At 32.7% G+C, this 19,035-nt stretch overlaps 2 protein-coding genes across 5 annotated transcripts; one reads left to right on the top strand and one right to left on the bottom strand.

Moving 5' to 3' along the window:
* Positions 1–10,335: 10,335 nt before the first annotated feature.
* Positions 10,336–17,541, top strand: LOC105764239 (uncharacterized protein At2g33490). 4 transcript variants are annotated; one of them, XR_008191971.1, is made up of 12 exons: positions 10,336–10,604; positions 10,978–11,050; positions 11,880–11,951; positions 12,385–12,446; positions 12,561–12,629; positions 13,514–13,542; positions 13,635–13,842; positions 13,949–14,230; positions 14,451–14,498; positions 15,165–16,117; positions 16,602–16,653; positions 17,391–17,541. XR_008191971.1 is itself a non-coding variant. In XM_012582762.2 (11 exons), the coding sequence occupies exons 1-10, from the start codon at positions 10,485–10,487 to the stop codon at positions 16,077–16,079; spliced, it is 1,878 nt and encodes a 625-aa protein (XP_012438216.1). In that variant the 5' UTR covers positions 10,336–10,484; the 3' UTR covers positions 16,080–16,117; positions 16,602–16,861. The 4 variants fall into 4 exon arrangements, 3 of the variants coding, with proteins under 3 accessions (XP_012438216.1, XP_052481444.1, XP_052481443.1); XM_012582762.2 differs by lacking the exon at positions 17,391–17,541 and having other exon boundaries at positions 16,602–16,861; XM_052625484.1 differs by lacking the exons at positions 10,336–10,604; positions 17,391–17,541 and having other exon boundaries at positions 11,900–11,951; positions 16,602–16,861.
* A 173-nt stretch (positions 17,542–17,714) lies between these two features.
* LOC105764241 (GSH-induced LITAF domain protein) lies at positions 17,715–18,773 on the bottom strand. Its single transcript, XM_012582763.2, has 3 exons — positions 18,501–18,773; positions 18,217–18,343; positions 17,715–18,049 (listed from the first exon to the last, which is right to left on the bottom strand). Exons 1-3 carry the CDS (start codon positions 18,692–18,694, stop codon positions 17,966–17,968), a joined length of 405 nt encoding a protein of 134 aa, XP_012438217.1. The 5' UTR covers positions 18,695–18,773; the 3' UTR covers positions 17,715–17,965.
* Positions 18,774–19,035: the final 262 nt, after the last annotated feature.

The raw sequence follows: 19,035 nt of genomic DNA, 5'->3' as shown, positions 1-19,035 counted from the left end.
TTCAAGTTTCTGTCTCGACCCAATGTCCTTGATCCAAGGGATTTGGTACATCAGTCTGATCCTATCCTCAAGACATGTTTCTCCAAGTGAATTGATCTTCATTGATGGGCTTGAATCATTCCACGATATTATCACAACCTAAAAATTTGTTTCAATAAATTGTTAATCTTTCAAATAAGGTAAGTTGTTGTTTGTCGTGGTGGTGATGGAAGTGGGAACTTCCATTGGTAAATTGCATCACTTCAAATATATCAACAATGCAATAACTTGAATTTTCATTGGTGTTGGTAAATTCAATTTCGGGGCTGAATTTCTTAAACTAAGTTGGTTCAAAAATTTTAATTGAGGAGTTTACAAGACGAATACAAAATTAGAAGATAGAATTATTTAGTAATTAGTTAGATGATTTAGTAATTAATGCATAATGACTAAATTGCAACATAACTAGAATTTAAGGAACCGGTGAGAGATTAAGAAAATCCTTAGTGTGTTATTACACTAAGGACTTGTGAGCAATAAAACGATCACTAAGATTAAGATAAGGAAAGAGATGATCCTTGTCATTAAATTCCACTAAACACTTTTTAATTAAAATGATAGCCATTAGATTAAGTTTAGTTAAGCTTAATAATAATAATAATAATAATAATAATAATAATAATAATAATAATAATAATAATAATAATAAAAAAGAAAAGATGAAACATGTTAGTGGCCATTTTCATCTTCATCAAACGAAAACAAGGAAAAAGAAAGAAAAGAACTTTCAAGTTATTATCCTCCATAACTATGAGCCATCTTCCAAGGTAAGAAGACTTTTCTTACAATTCTAATTGGAATTTTATTTTAAGATGATAGATAAGCTAAGTCCATTTATTAGAATTAGAAATTGTTAAGGTTTATCTAAGTTATCATTGATGAATACTTAGGAACTAGAGAGAGAATAATGAAAACTTTGAATAAAAGTTATGTTTTTGGATAGCTTGAGGTCCCTAAATTATAGTTCTAAAGTCAAAATTCGATTCAAAAGAGAGAATTTTGAGTTACATGAATTTTAAACAATAAGGTTCTAAAGAGTGAAGTTGAGACTATGCATAACATGTTTGATTTCAATGATTTCTATGTGTGAATATGGAATCTAATATTGTTTTTGCTTGAATATCGAACGTAGCTAAAGACGAGGTGAGATTTCGAAAGACAAAAGAAAGGAAAAAAGGTGGTAGACGAGTGACGATATTAGTTTGTGCTAATATAATTTGTTTTCTTTACATAAGCTTGTTAAGTAATTAAGCTTAAGTTATTATTAATAATGACTAAAAGTATGAAATATGCCACTAAGTTTTCATGGTTTGAATATGGTTCGTATGATGATAATTAACTAGATGTGTGATTAGTTATGATATTATGATGAGTCATAATGATTCATGTGATATTATGAAATGGTGTCGTCTTGATTTGATGATGTTTTGATTAGCTATAAGGTATGAAAGAATTAGTATGTGTTGTTTAAAATACTGGTAAACTAAAAATGATATGATTAACACCCCTCACCCGTCTCCGTCACCGGATTAAGGTTACATGAAGTTACAATAAATAACAGAACACAAGCAGAATATTTCATTTCATTCTCTTTTTTTTTGTAAATCAATCAACAATAATTTCATTTAATAAACATGTCGTTCAAACATAAACGGGGCTTAATTCAAGCATAGAAGACATTAAAAAAATGGTTTAGAAATAATAAAGGATTAAATCAAATCAAAACATGAAAATAAGGTAAAAACTAAAAACAGGGATCACACCTGTGTGGCCTCAAATATGGTTGTGTGGCTATTCCACATGCCCATGCCCTTAGACTATGTATACTTCGAAATAAGGTCACATGGTTGTATCGCTAGGCCATGTAACAGACTGATGTCATGTGAAAATTTCTGCACCGAAAAATCAATAAAACACATGGTCGTGTGGGGTGGCCGTGTGTGGCACACTATAACACCCTTAACCTATATCCGTCACTAGAACAGGGTTATAGAGCATTACCATGGTTTACGAGTCAATCAGATAGAAATTTCAAACATTTCATTACATATCAATACTCATAATAAAACCAATTAAAAATATATATTGTCCCTTAGACAAGTCCTCAAGACTCGAAATACATATTAGAAACAAGTCAGGACTAAATCGAAAACTCAGAGAATTTTTCAGAAATATTTAAAATTTTACACACTGTAGGGGTCACATGGCCGTGTGGCCAGGCCGTGTGACTCACACGGTCAAGAGACACGCTCGTGTCTAAGGCTGTGTAACTCATTGACTTGCATTTTTAAAAAAAAATACAGAGGACACAATATCGTGTCACCTTGCCATGTGTCACACATGGCTAAGACACACCCGTGTCTCTGCCTGTGTGGACAAAAATAGGCTATTTTTCAAGCTACATTTCTCACTCAATTGGTCATCAACCTAACTCAACATTTTTACATTACAATAAGTTATAACGAGGCATTCAAATCAAGCTAAGATCAAGTTTTAAACATATAATATCGTTACTTATAATCAATATGACTTTAGGCATTTCAAAAGACAGATTAAAACAGGTATTGGTATATTCATGTATTCAATATGTTTTTATGTATAACTAACTTATATGCATATTTGTACCTAAGATTACCAAGCTAATTTGCATGATTTCTAACCAAATCACTTACCTACCAAATCTTACCATTTGATACCAAAATGTATTTCAAATACTAACATATTTAGTTATATATAGTTTATATATCAAGGTACTGATTCATGATCAATTCATTGCATCCCAAAACACATGTACATAAATGCACTTTTAGCAAACATTTTACCTTTAACCATACAACCATAAACCAAACCACACATCAAACATATAAGATAAATATGCACCAATCCAAAATGTGCCAAAACACAAGCCAAATAAGTAGCTAATATTAACAAAACTCATGTAGGCCAACATTAACCAAAATACATATACATGCTATTATAACCAAAATCAAAAACATCCGAAAGTACCGATAGAACTTATGGATAGTGTGATAAATCTCCGACAAGCTTCCAACCGATTGAGCTTTCGATAATCTGAAAAGTAAAGGAAAACAAATACGTAAGCAATGTATGCTTAGTAAGCTCGTATAAACTTTAATCATGTCAATCCATTTCATTATGAAATTTATACGTATCAAGAATAATCTAATATTGATACTGCAATACTCATGAAGCTATATTCATCAACTTACAAGGTGAATAAATCCACAGCCTTACTTATACATATTATCCCTAAAATAGTGGAGTTTCCTACAACTTTATACTCTTCCAAATTTCTTTATTCTCATTTGTATTTCTTTACTTTTCACACCCATTCCATGTGTACAACACACAAGTCATAAGCATATCATATCACCATAGCCACAAGCTAGTGCATTTAAACATAGCCCTTTTCAAATTAATAACATGATAAGCTATTTCATAAGAAATTGCATAACTTAAAATTTACCACTCCTTCATGAGCACAAGCATATTTTCATTTGAGCACTTACCTTTTCAATGCATCTTATAATTAAACATATTATCATTCAATCAATAGCTTGGCACTTGCCTAAGCATCAAACAACAACACTTGTTAGTGTACTTGAACATATTTCATATAAATTCAACATCAATATCCTTATTATCTCAACATGTCACACCTGAGTTTATTACTCATCTCAACTTACATAATTTCTATGTATCAACATATCATGATGCAAATCAATCTCTTATCGTTTCTTCATGTACATATATCATCCATTTTCGAGTCGGTACAAAAAATATATATATATCTTTCAAATTCCATAAATAAATCACCTTACCGAGGTTTTCTCATATCGAAGAACGACTTACGGATAAGAGTACGTCGTTTTCAAAAGCTTGAAGGCTGAATAGAAGCACATAAGTGCTAAACAAAAACCCATAAGGGTTGAACGAAAGCTCATAAGAGCTGAACGGAAACCCATAAGGGTTAAACTGAAGCTCAAAAGAGCTGAACGAAAACCCATTAGGGTTAAACAGAAACTCATATGAGTTAACAAAAGCTCTTAAGAGCTAAACGAAAAATAAACACGAGTGTTCGCAACAAATGCTGAACCTCGGTTTAGTTGGGTAATTTGTTGTCAATTCATCCTTTGCATTTACTGTCAATTCATCCTTTGCCACAGAACGATTGTACTCAAATCCCACGTTCCATTCATTTCGAACATTCAATTCAAATTTCATAATTTTAACAATATTTTACTTTCAACAATAGAAATGAATAAATACATAATATCATTCATCAATTTAATAATTAAGCATTAAACTTTAACCATACGAACTTACCTGGCTAAATTGCGAAAATGTCAAAGTACAGGGGCATTTTGGTAATTTTCCATTTTCCTCGATTTTCTACTCGATCTTGATCTAAATTAATAATTTCATTCAACATATTAATTTATACAATAAAACAATTCATTTCATGCAATTTGGTCATTTTTTACATTTTTACCAAATTGCCCCTAAAGTTTTACTTTTATACAATTTAGTCCCTAGCCTAAAACATGCAAATTAACCATTTTTAATACAAAACCAAGCTAGCCAAATGTTCATAGTATTCAAAACATCCCATTTATGCAACAATTTCACATTAAATTCTTGTACTTTTATTAATTTAACAAATTAATCCCTAATCGAAAAATTCATCAAAATCACTTAACAAAATAATTTTAAATAACAACTAATATCTCAAATTCATCATTTAACATAAAAAATCATATAGATTCATCAATGACAACATCCAAAAACTTTAATAGTTTCAAAATCGAATGTACGGATTAGCTAATAATCTCAAAAACATAAAAATTACAAGAAATAGGATCGATTATACTTACATGTAAAGGAATAAAGCCAAAATAGAATCCTCCCCATGGCTATGGTGTTCGCTGGAATGTTGGAGAAGAAATGAAATAAAATGTTTTACTTTCACTTTAATTTATGTTAATTTCCATTTAATTACAAAATTGTCATTGGTTTTATATTATTTTATCATTTCCATTCAAGTTGCCGTCCAACTATATTAGTTTAGGCATATTTACCACCTATGTCATTCTTTATTTATTAATCATGCCATTTAATCACTCAATTATTATAATTAGCAAGTTTTAAACTATTTTCAATTTAGTATTTTAATTAATTAACTATCAAAACGTTAAAATTTTTCAACAAAACTTTAATACCACCTTATTGACACACCGTAAATATTTATAAAAATATTTATGGCTCGATTTATAAAAACGAGGTCTCGATACCTCATTTTCTAAAACCACTTGACCTTGGATTTTGCCCTTCAAACCTAATAAATCATTATAAAACATAAATTACTAATTCCAAAAATCTTTTTAAAACCATATCTGACTCGTAAATATTAATTAATAAAATTTACGAGCTTACTCACCAGATTTGGTGACCTAAAACCACTATTTCCGACACATAAAATTTACGAGCTTACTCGCTGGATTTGGTGACCTAAAACTACTGTTTCCGACACCACTGAAAAATCAAGCTATTACACACACTTGTGCAACCAAAATCACTTCCTAAACAAGCCAATTCACCAACTATTTCTTAGATACCAAGCCATACCATTTACAACCACATTCACATATTTAAAACACATATAAACATACCTAAAACCTACCAAAATCACTCAACCTATATGCCTAACCAATATGCTCTCACTGACACCACAAATTAAAACATATGCAACAACCTTACACACCAAAGACATAAACAACATGATAGTCTCATTCAATCATCAACTAAGTTTCAATTACCATATACCAAAACCAATCCTTTATACCGCCTTTCAATTGCCAACATAGTCATTCCCAAAACTATGATTTACCAAATCAAAATGACCATTTCTAAATCTATTCACAAGCAAGACTCCAAAACTAACTACCATTTTATTTCACCATTTACCCAATCATGCCTACCAAATCAAATGGCACAAACCATCATACCAAATAAGATCAACATGATAATTCAACTATTTACTTCACATTAATCACAAGATCAACATGAAACATACACTTAACATCATGTAACAACATTCACTTAATTTAAAATTTTCAACTATAACTTCAAATTTTGACAACTTCAAAACCCTATATACATGCCACAAACCGAATTAACCAAATCAAAAACTATCGAACAAAGGTTAGATAGTGTGAGCTCTGAAATTGATCCATCCGACCAGTTCCGCAAAATGTTAACTACAAAAATCAAGAATAAGACGAGTAAGCTTAAGAAGCTTAGTAAGCCCATAGCTAAAATTCAAATAAACTTTTAATATTTGAATACTAAAAAGAGCTTAAATTATTTAACCCTGACAACCGTTTACAAGATCACATAACATTAGTATTGAAACATTTCATCGTATAATTCATATCCCACAATGGTTCAAACCACAACATTTCATACATTTAAATATATATACATCTCTAATTTTCATTATAACAATGTTATAATGTAACATACGTGCTTGATCATTCTTGATACAATATTTCAATAAATATAATTCAGATTTATCGAATAGTTTTAAGTCTTAATCATATAATTTCATGGCCCGTTGAACTATAGCAACATGAATCGAATACTCGGGTTTCCCCAAAACACAACATAGAGCATTAAAATGCTAACAGAGGCACCGAAGTGCAATCCCGTACAAGCGTGCATTCTAACCCTATTGGCATGCCAATCATATCCTAATTGTTTACCACATTCAGACGAGCATTTTAATTGACTTCATCATATTAATCAATTAGAGGCACTTCCATAATATCTGTACACATACTGTAAATCCATTATGTCCATTCCAAGATCAAATAACTCATATTCATAACCATTTCCCAAATAAATACACACTTAACTACCTTATACCTATTGGTAACAAATTATAATTAACATTCCAATGTCAAATATTCAGCAACATTTCAATTCAAAATAATTCAAAACAACATAAATTACAAATATATAAAGTTGTTCATCTATACTATGAACTTACCTAAGATACGCTATCGGTTGACTCGTAGGGACTAATCCACGATTTTCCCTTTTCCTCGGTTATCCTCCATAGGTTTCATTCTTGATCTATATAATGATTAGATTCGCTTATCAAATTCAAATACATTATCAATCTTATTTCTATGCATGTGACCTTTCAATTTTATTTTATAATTTTTTTTCTAAACTTTTACACTTTATTCAATTTAGTCCTTAACACCAAAAATATTTAAATTTTCATTTTAACCCCTAATACTCTCAATCGAATTTAATAAAACCCTATACAACCTTTAATCATTCAAAATTTATAATTTAGAATGCTAATTTTTACAAAATTTCATATTAGCCCTTAGGTTTAAAACTAACAAAAATTCTTTTACAAAATAGTTCTAAACAACAACCAAGATTTTAAATCTTTTATCTAACATAAAAATAACTAAAATTCATTAATGAAAAATCATAAAATCTTTAACAGTTTTATGAAATAGTCCTTGGGTTAGCTAAATTAAGCTACAACGATCTCAAAAACATAAAATTTACAAGAAACAAAACAAAAATACACTTATATGCATGAATCAAATGTTGGCAGAACCTTAAGCTATCAACAATGGCTTCTCAAGCTTTTATTTCTCTTATTTCGGTGGTTGAATGCTAAGTGGAAGATGATGGTTTTCATTTTTAAGTTTTTTAATTACTTTATTTAATTTAATTTACAATTTTTTTAATTAAATTTCAACCAAAAATCTCCACCAACCATCCAATAAACCTAATTTTGGACAAATTATATCATAAACCCTTACACATTTATTGATTGGGCCATTTAACTAATAAATTTCAATAGTGATTAAGTTTTACATCTTTTACGATTTAGTTCTTTTTTCTTTAATTAATTAGCTAAACATTAAAATTCCTGAACCAAATGTTCACATACCAATATAATAAATCTGTAAATATTTAATAAAAATATTTACGAGCTTGATTTACAGAAACGAGGTCTCGATACCTTATTTTCCAAAACCACTTACTTTAGGGACAAACCACTTGTACTTAACTATTCGTTCAATTAACAAAAATTATCAAATCAAACTTTAATATAACACTATATTCGACTCATAAATATTATTATTTTAATAACATTTATGAGCTCACTCCTCAAATTTTGTGGCCCAGAAACCACTGTCTCCGACACCACTGAAAAACGAGTTGTTACAATATGTATATATTACTATGTGATGATTCTTGATAAAAACTATATTGAATTGTGTTTCGAAAATAAATGATAATGAGATTACACTATTAAACGATGTCAAATAGAGTTTTGAATATAATTGGAATGCTATAGGATTCATTTGTGTCAGAGGAAGTTTAAGTGCTGAGCACATTTTATTTGACTCCCGTGTTCTCTGGGGGTGGGAGAGTTTTCTAATTCCTTGAGAATCAATAACATATCATTAGCTCTAATTCCATGAGGGTCATGAGCATAATCTGGAGTGTTAGAGGATAGATTCGTGTATTCTTCTTTGAGTTTGAGATCGGTTAATAGGGGCTAAAATATAAAAATGATATGTGGCTAAATAATTAATAAACAACCAATAATGAAACAAAGCTAAAGAACTCCCCCATAGTATGCAACAATTCTCAAGACAGTTGAAGGTAATGACACAATAATGGAATATATACTTCGAAAAACAAAGCTTGCACTTGAGAACAAAATCTTTCAATAAAATATAAAAAAAACTTAGAAAATTCAAAACGTGCATAGTTTCAAGGCAAAAAGGCTTAACATGAGCACTTTATTCATCCTTCCTAGAAGATAAGAAACTTGAAGCTTTAAAAAGTAACCAACAAACATCAGTAACTGCTACTCACTCTTTTTGTCAAAATGTGCAAAGAGCCCCCTCTAAATCACCAGTACAACAAGTAAATTTTTGTATATTTGTGGAGCCCAGCTTAGTGAGTAATTCCCTATCTTTAACCACCAGTACAACAAGTAAATAACAATCTATCACTCCCACAGTATAAAGATCTCACCTTTATACCTAAAGACTGATCACTCACCTCTAAATCCTCCCCCTAAGAATTTAGGTTGTAAACACCTAAGGTTTACAATTCAATTGCACTTACATAATAGGTTCCTCAATGAACAATAACAAACTCTCTCTTATGCTCTCGTTACATAACTTATACAAGCCTCGAAATATATATACTAGGTTTTGGCCTACTAATATACTAGGTTTTGGCCTACTAACATACTAGTGATTGAAGACAAAACAACTCCTTAAATTGAGCAGCTACAAAATACCAAAGATAATATAGTATTAAAGTCCAATTAAACACACTTTGATGAAGATATAGTCTTCTAGCAAAACAATTCGATCCACATAAATCTCCACAATTCAAGGGGTGTCTGAATTCAAACCAATCCAATCTCCATAAGCAATAGATTGGTTTCCATAGATCAGCTTCTATATCTCCAAGGTATTAACTTATTTAATAGCCCAAAGATTTTGCTTCATTAAATTGGTAATTCAAATATAGCAAGTTTTGTTTCACTACCTCAATGTGAAGGATTGCAATGGGCACTACCAAGTACCACTCGAAATCTTACTTCACAACTTGCCTTAACACATCTAACAACCAAGCAATTTCTTGATTTTGAACTAGCAATGAACCATAAAGGAACCAAAAGCAATTAGAGATAAAAGCTAGGACTTGAAACTTTAAGGTAAAACTAGGGTGTTTAGATGAACATCCTCGATAAGGAGAGTGATGCTTTTAGAGAGAAGATTAATCACTTAACATCTAATTAATAACAATCCAATTATTTTAATTGATTTGATAAGATGATATAATATTACTTCGGTCAAAACTTATATTAATTCTTACTTTTAACCCATAAATTAGATAATATACATTTATTCGAAAGAAAATAAGTAAGTAAATCTAGTTAAACTCACATCCTTCTAATTAGTCAGTTAATAACAAACGTGTTAACTAAACTAAAATTTAATCCACATTGAGAAACAACCGTGCTAACTAAAGTAAAATTTAATCCACGTTAAGAAACAACCGTGCTAACTAAACTAAATTTTAATCCACATTGAGAGTATATATTTATAATAAAAAAGAATTCAACATTATTAGATACGAAAATCATTTATATAATAAATATTTTTCTTAAAAAAACTTGTATATATGGGTGATATGAGAAAATAAATAAATAAAATAATAATACTGCAAAGAGCAAAGTTGAAAGAACAGAAGGGAGGAGGAGGGGATTTTGTTTTGCAACTCCTTCAATTTCCGAAATTGAAATTGCGTAAACTATATATTTATATTGAGAAGTAGAGAGATAGAGAGGATTTTTGCAAAATAAAATGAAGACTTCTCTGAGAAGATTGCGAAATATTGCACTTCACAGGCACGGTGGGGAAACCAATGACCAACAAGATCCTCCGCCTTTGCCTCAATTTGACGAGCTCGATCAGGCTTCTCAGGTCTTTCTCTTTCTCTGCTTCCTGACATTTCTCTTTTCATTTTCTTTTTGAATCATTTTCTAGTTTTCTTTTCTCTTTTCTTTTTTTTCAAATGTTCTCTTAGCGTTTTCTTTCTGCTTTGGGAGCTCTTTTTATAATTAAGAGATTTTTTTTTTAATTTTAGTGAAATATCAATGCATTATCTTATTATCTTTTTTCTTCTTTTTTTTTTTTTTTTTGAATAGAGAGCTTGTGTTTTTCTATTCAATTTCATTCACTCAAAATTGTGGCTTCGAATTTCGATTCTCCTAAAGTTGTTCGGTAAATAATTGAACCGAAGTGATTATGTCGTTAGGGCAAACGTGATTTATCTATGGTTTTGTATAATGTGCAGGATATGCAGGATATGAGAGATTGCTACGACAGCTTACTGTCTGCAGCTGCAGCAGCTGCAAATAGTGCTTTCGGTAATTTATTGATATGTTTCCTCTGTTATTCTGAATTTGCTGTATTTCTTATTTGTGCAACTGAAATGGACCTTTTTATGAAATTCATTTAAGTTTGTTATGAATCTTCTTTCTTGTTATGCTTTTCGAGGGATGATCATTTTGATATCCGCTGTGAGTTCGGTCGATTATCCATGTTACACTTGTATAGGTATCATTAAATTATTTCAAGCTCTTTCCACGATGCAATGGTTTAATTTTTTTCATGTTAATTTAATACACTGATTTCAGCTCTAGCATTATTATCTAAAAATTGTGCCCAATACACAAGGCATGATTTGATTTGGTTGTTTTAACTGTAATTAATTCATTGAGTTAAGCTCTAGCTTCATCATCATCCAAAATCCGTATGCAGTGCACAAGTGTTCTGCTATGAGCAGGCTCAGGAGAAAGTCCCACAGTTTGTAGCTGTCCTCTTTTATATAGAGAGACTTTCTTGGATTTAATTTCGTGACTAAGGGATAACATGTAAGCATTTGACCACCGGGCCAGGCATGACCTAGCATTATTATCATCCACTAGTTTTAAATGCTTGTTTCTGCATGATGAACTTAAGTGTTCTTTTATTTTCTTTTCAAGTCCTAGCCCTAGAGATTGACTACATTATATAACTACCCATACAGCCATGCTGTAAGAATGATGGTATTGGTTCATCGATGGTAGTTTATATATTGGCTCAAGCACAAGCATGATGATCAAACATTAATTATCTGGTCTTGAATTTTTGGTGTGGAAGATTTTGTTTGCCATGCCAATCTTGAAATCACTCGTGTAGTCCTTTTTTTCTCAGAATTCTCGGAGTCATTGCAGGAAATGGGTGATTGTCTTGGAAAAACTGCAGTAAATGATGATGAAGAAAGTGGTAAGCAGATATATATTATTCTACTATTATGCCCAATGTTGCCATTTACTTGAACAAATAGCATATAACTTTCTGTGTAAGACTTTACATTCGAACTGATTTCCTTGCCCTTAAATAAGGTTTTTTTACTATAAAATGCCACTTCGAAAGTACTTGTGTTTTAGTTGTCATCTTGGATTTAAGAGATGAATCAAGTGAAATCTTTGATTCACTTCCAGTATATCTGACATGTGGAATATTCCTTTTTGTTTTTACATTCAATATCTTAAGTTCTAGAAGGATGCAATTTTTTTAAAATAGCATAGATGCTATTTTTACCCAGTTTGGCACATTCAGATGGTATAGTATTTGGTTCTAGGTGCATCACAGTTGTTATATGTAGCAGCTAACCATTGTGCAAAAGGATGTATTAAAATAAGCTGCTTTTATGCAGGTAAAGTATTATCAATGCTCGGAAAAGTACAGTTTGGACTCCAGAAACTTGTTGACGGCTATGTGAGTCTCTCTTCTTCTTTAAGGTCTGGGGGAGGGGTTACAATCTGAAAGCTCTTGCAAAATGTTATATCTTACTTACTGTTCTAATAATTATTATTACTTTGCATCCTTCAGCGATCTCATATAATCCAGACAATCACAAGCCCATCAGAGTCCCTTCTTAATGAACTTCGAACAGTTGAGGTTAGTTCATAGGGACTATTTCATCCAGTTTTGTCTACTTCTGTTTGGTCTTTTGCTGTGCAAAGCTATTTCTCATCATTATATCATGTGAGGATTGTCACCTCCAGTTTGCCTTTTTATCTCTTAATGTTGATTTAGTGCTCCATTATGTGATTCTATCGTTCTTCTTTTAAATGTTCTTTACTTTTCTAATTTCTGGACATGTACATTCCAAGATGATGGCTAGTGATGAGACTAACACTTCAAGATAAAGTGATTAGGAGTAGATATTCTTTTAAGATTTATTAACCCTCTTTTGTTCTCTTAATATGAACAATTTTGAAAGTTTGGAACCTGGAAATTGTCTGAAAGAGTGAACAACTGTGGGGAAAAGAAGCCTTTATCATATTTGTTTGTTTATTACTTCTTTCAAGTTGTAGAATTCGCCAATCAATGCCAAGCAATGCCTCCCACTTCATGTTGTTCTTAAAATATATGAACCCCTTCGGATGATATGCAAAATGTTCTCAAAAGGCCTACCCCTAGGGAACTTGCTTTATTTATTGTTTTGGCTTTTTTAGCATAATATTTTAATCACTTTTGGTGAAGTACATTGTAGCATCTTAAGGGCTCAGATAAGAATCTGACATTGGATACATGATTTCTTGTGGGCTTCTCTTGATATCTCAAATCTGTTATGTGTGCATGTGTGTGTATTTCCCCTCAAAAGAATTAAGATATAACCATTTTCTTGGGTATTATGTTCATATTGTTTACCAAGCTTAAATTTTTGTAGTTGAATCACTTTCTTTAGTTACACAGATTACTGCACTACATATTATAGAGCCGGTTAAGCATTTATATGATGTAATATTGACTCCCCCCCCCCCCCTCTGTTGATACAGGAGATGAAGCGACAATGCGATGAGAAAAGGTCCAACTTTTATTTAACTTTTAAAAAATAACCAGACACAAAGTTCATTTTTCAAGGATAATGGCTTCTGATGTTCGATGCATTATATACAGAAATGTATACGAGTACATGGCAATGAGACACAAAGAAAAAGGAAGATCAAAAAGTGGGAAAGGGGAGAATTTCTCCGTACAACATTTACAAGTAGCACATGACGAATATCAGGAGGAAGCAACTTTACTTTTTTTCCGATTGAAATCTCTAAAGCAAGGACAATCAAGAAGCCTTCTTACACAAGCAGCAAGACACCATGCTGCTCAGGTTTCTTTTCTGTTTTTCTTCTTTGTTGAACTTCTTTTATTATTTATTTTATTTTTAATCTTTATTACTGTTGGTTATTGACCCATTTCCTTTTGCTTGAAATCAGCTGAACTTTTTTAAGAAGGCTCTTAAATCTCTTGAAGAAGTAGAGCCACATGTGCAGAAGATCACTGAAAAGCAGCATATTGATTACCACTTTCATGGACTTGAAGATTCTGAAGCAGAAAATGGAGATCCTGATGAAAATTATGAAAACGATGATGATGAGAGTGATGACGACAACTATGAGGATGATGCTGAGGACCACAATGATGGTGAATTGAGCTTTGATTATAGACAAAATGACCAAGATCAGAACATGTTTTTTGCATCACGGCATTCAATGGAGGTGACTACTTAACATGCTATTTCTGGCTAAAAAAGCTAACTCACTTTTTCCTTGTGGAAACACAATTGTTTCTTCTTTTGTATGGAATGGATTTCATTCTCCCTAGTGTTATAAAGAAACTTCAGTGGACCTCACACGGGGTTCACATGCAAAACACAAGAAGTAATTTGCACCTCTAATTTTATTAATTGTAGAATGGCTTCCATGTGAATTTTTGCAGTTGGATCAGGTAGCATTTCCCCAAGTTGCCATGGTGGAGGCTGCAAAGGTAAAGAGCTTATTGTGTTATTAATTATAGTTCGCAATATGAGGCTAGATTTTGCAAATTTGGGGTATGTATATGCGCATAGAGCTTTCATGTAAGCAGTTCCTAATAATAATGAATTTCGTTGATTGTATTTCATATTATGTATCCTTGATCTACATAGTAATGATATTGATTTTTAATATAACATTTTTATCTCCCACGCATTCCATTTAGTAATTACCATCAAATATTTAGAAACTAATCATCCAAGTACATTGGGGCAAAGCCAGGAATTCTAAATCGGGGGGATAGGATAAAAAATGATCATATTATAAATTTTATGGGAGCAAAATATTTCTTTTACAATTTTTGAAGTATATAAATACTAAAAATCTAATAAAAAAATAAAAACAATATGGAGGGGAAGGGGCCCTGCCTCCTCCCTACACCCCTTCTAGTACATATCTTGTTTCACTGGATATACGATGAACTATACGAGTTCAATATCTGAGTATTATTGGTCAACTGATTTATATCCATTGATTTTTTCTGAACACATCTGTTATGCTTCTACTGAAGCAACTTTATAGTCTCAAATTTTATATGGTTACCCCCCCCCCCCCAAACTTGTGTTTGCAGCAAATATCTACTCTGTTGGGAGATAATTTACTGTTCTTTATGTTACAGGAAAATCTAGAAAAAGGCCGTCGCCATTCTTTTTCATTTAGAGGGGAAATAAGGACCAGCAGCCAATCAGCTCCACTTTTTTCTGAGAATAAATCTGACCCTTGTGAGAAAATTCAACCGTTATCAGCACGAAAGTTTAGCTCATATGTATTACCGACACCAGTTGCTACAGAAAGTTCTATTGGATTAGGTAATCCAGCTCCCCAATCTTCAAAAGCAAGTTTGAATGAGCAATCAAACAATTCATGGCATTCATCTCCACTTGAACATAAGAAACATGAGATGATTTTGGGAGATGAGAAAGTTTCTGGATCTGCAGTTATAAATGCACAGTCTTTTCTCAGAGAGAGCAATAGTCCTGCCTCTTCAACTCGACTACCCCCTCGAGTTAATCCAACTGCTGCTTATTCTAAGAAAATCAAATGGCAATCCTTTTCTGGTCCATTGAGCAGTAAACCATGGCCTACCAAAACTGTTTCAGTGGAACAGCCCCAGCTGTTCTCTGGGTCAATTTTGAGAAATCCAATGCCTCAACGATCAGCAGCATCTCCAAAAGCATCACCAAGTGCTTCCCCTACTTTTATTTCCTCACCTAAAATAAGTGAGCTTCATGAACTTCCTAGACCGCCAGCCAGTCCAGCCGCGAAGTCTTCAAGACCTTTAGGCTTTGTAGGTTATTCAGGTCCCTTGATGCCTAGAGGTCATGGGCTCTCTGCTACAAATACATCGGTGATGTCAAGAGCTGCCTCTCCACTGCCACAACCTCCGCAGGTTGTTACTCGCAGTTTCTCCATACCCTCAAGCACTCATAGAGTGGTGTCATTACCTGTGTCCAATCCACTGGAAACTGCCATCAGTTCAGGGATGTCTCAAGATGTTGCCTCACCTCCTTTGACACCAATATCTTTATCTTGAATCTGGCCATCATCAACTTGTTCGCTGACTGTTGATAGGTAATCAAAATCCATTTAGAAAATCTTGCACTAAAATTATGAAAATTCAGTAAGTTGGTTGGTCCTATCTGGGGAACACTGTGATGAGATGCCTTCACCAGTTGATAGATAATTGGTTGTGCTAATTTTTTTCTCAATATATACATATATTAACTTTTCACTACTTAATAGAAACTGAATATGCCTTGAAATGTGAGAACTTTGAGCATTTCTGTTTTCAGTATGAAGGTTGTGAATAAAAAGTAAATGCATCACAATATTCTACAGTGGTTGGCAGTGGCTTGTTCCCCCCTTTTTTCAAACAATCAACATTTTTAGAAACATTGGTTGGGTTAGATTGAATCATCAGTGGTCTTCTTCTTTGGTATCATCCCCTATTATGCAAGATCTATATTCAGTAGCATAGAAATGCTATATTCAACATTAGATGGAGCATTCTTTATATCCTTTTCTATTTCTGACTGTTGGTATGTGATTAATGCAGGAAATGGTTGATTAAAACTAATTGTAGTACTGATTTCATTCCTGACCCACAAGTAAGATTTGTGACTCCTATATTGAACACGTGTAGCTGTGCATATTGTCAATTAATATTTCCTATAATCATTGTTATATATTTTAGCACTTCTCGTCTATTACAATGAATGCTTGGCATGGATGCTTGCCATGTTTTCCAAGTTTTGAGAAATTTTGTATCTTCTCCCGGGCATTAATAGACAATTGAATTATTTTACTCTATGCAAATTACTATACTAAATACTATTTAGCAGTATAGGTGGATTGGTTTGTCTTATGGTTATCTTATTTTCACGAGTTTATGATTAAGTTTTTCCGACTTTACATTTTTCTTGAAATACTTATGCTTGACATATATGAAGAACTTCGATATAGAGTCTGCCCTCTAAAGATATGAAATCTTTTGAAAAGGATTGAACATGATCATATTTGGCGTTCTCCTCAAGTTAACCTAACATTAAAGTTTATGAGTCATTCATCTAGTTCTGAACTGCTTTTCCCCAGATGTCTGCTATGTTTTTTTCTTCCCAGTTCTGTCTTGCCATTGCTAGACGAATAAGGTTCCTTTGGTTGCAAACTTTAGCTGTTTAATGCAGAAGATAATGATTACATACGGTCATATCCGGTTGAATTTGAGGATTGGATTTTGATTCAAGGCCCATTTCATCTTGTTCGGATCTGTTTTATTGCTCTTTTTTCTTTTAACTAGCTCCTGTTTAATCAAATATTCTTACTTGCAATTTCTTTTGTATTATAGTGAAGGTGTAGAGTAATTCGTAGTGAAAAGCTATGTTACACATTCAGGTATGGATATGTTGGATTTTTTTCTAAGTTTTTTTATGTATTTGAAAGATTCTGCAGGTGTCAAACATGAGTGCATGAATAAAACTGTTGAAGCAGTTTTCCAATTCCAAGGTTTCTCCACAAATATCGAGTACTCCATTTTCATTAGCTTTATTTCTTCTCTGCTATATATCCAAACATAAAATGGAAAATAAAATGGGCTATTGGGATCTAGGGCTCTCAAAATTTATTTGCTAGTAGTATAGGATGTTCTTTAAGATAAAAAAAAAAAAATTCATTAAGGTTCAGAAGCATCATCCATGTTATTTCCTAAACGTATTATGGTGATGTGGGAAACAACAATATTCACAACAGCCTTCCGATTGACTCCAATACCACAAAGTAGCGGCATGACAATTCAAAATATATATACTAAAACCATTGATTCTCTTTTTCGGGTACTTGTATGGACTATAGGGTCATCCGTAAAGCGATAAAAGCACATAGAAATGGTTAAAGCAGCGTCGCAAAATGCTTGTCGTAGGGTTATCATGCAGGCACACCAAAACTCTCCTGCACCCATTGCGGCATGTCCACCACCGCGCACGGATCTGATTTCTCGAAATTAGCAACCTACAAGAGAATATCAGCAAACAAGAAAAATGATTGAAATTAAGGTGGTATAAAGCCTGCCAATGAGTCTCCTCACTCGTTAAGGATTTGGAATATTTTAGGGGGAGAAGAGGTGAGAGCTATCTTCCTTTTTATAGCTCACCCTAAATTTAAGTACCCAGACTCACCTGTTCAGTGCATTTGGGGCAATAATGATACTTATGCCAAAGGCAGTCCATTGAAGGGCAAAGGAAGCAGATTCCAAGCATAAATGGCATCATGCATCCAACAACCGCTGCCAGGCTAGGTTTAGATCTGAATAACACATTAAACTGATGTAATCCGCCATTACATCTGAACATACACTCACAAAAACATAAACCAGCAACATCCTTAAATCGATCAACAGGAAGTTGTCCGATTTAAAGAAAACAAATCATAAGGGAGCAAAAGGCAAGAGAGTTTATCATACCTGACCAGAGTGAGTCCGGAATTACCACAAAATGGGCAGTTAAAAGGAGCAGGGGTATCCCGATACATGGTTTGCTGAATCGGAATTCCCTTGGGATCACCGTATATGGCGTTCGGCGGTATCATTCCCGCCTGGTACGGATTTATCCCCACATGGTATGGAACTCCCACCGCCGGCTGCTCTGTCTTGGGCATTCCTTGTTCCTTTTGGGGTTTGGCAAAGAGGCCGAATTGAAAATGTCTAGTACTACTAATCACGGATTCCTCTAATCGTCTTATTGTTGGTAAGCTGTGTCTTAACTCTTAAGTCAAACCTTGGAGGAAAAAGTATACCATGCGTCCGTTCCTACCGCATAACTTCTAGGTATCACTTAATTAAAGGGATAAAGTAACATTTAGTCCCCTCAATTGACAACCTTTTTCAACTTAGTCTCTAAATTTTGTTTGACCATATTAGTTATGGAACTTAGCAATTTTTTCCTCTTTTGATTTATATGATGATACGATACTTTGATATTTTGCCATGTTATCACTTA

Source organism: Gossypium raimondii, chromosome 12 (assembly GCF_025698545.1).
Source record: "Gossypium raimondii isolate GPD5lz chromosome 12, ASM2569854v1, whole genome shotgun sequence".
Taxonomy (NCBI): domain Eukaryota; kingdom Viridiplantae; phylum Streptophyta; class Magnoliopsida; order Malvales; family Malvaceae; genus Gossypium; species Gossypium raimondii.
Note: the sequence above shows the minus strand (reverse complement) of the source record. Positions and strands in the feature narration are given on the sequence as shown.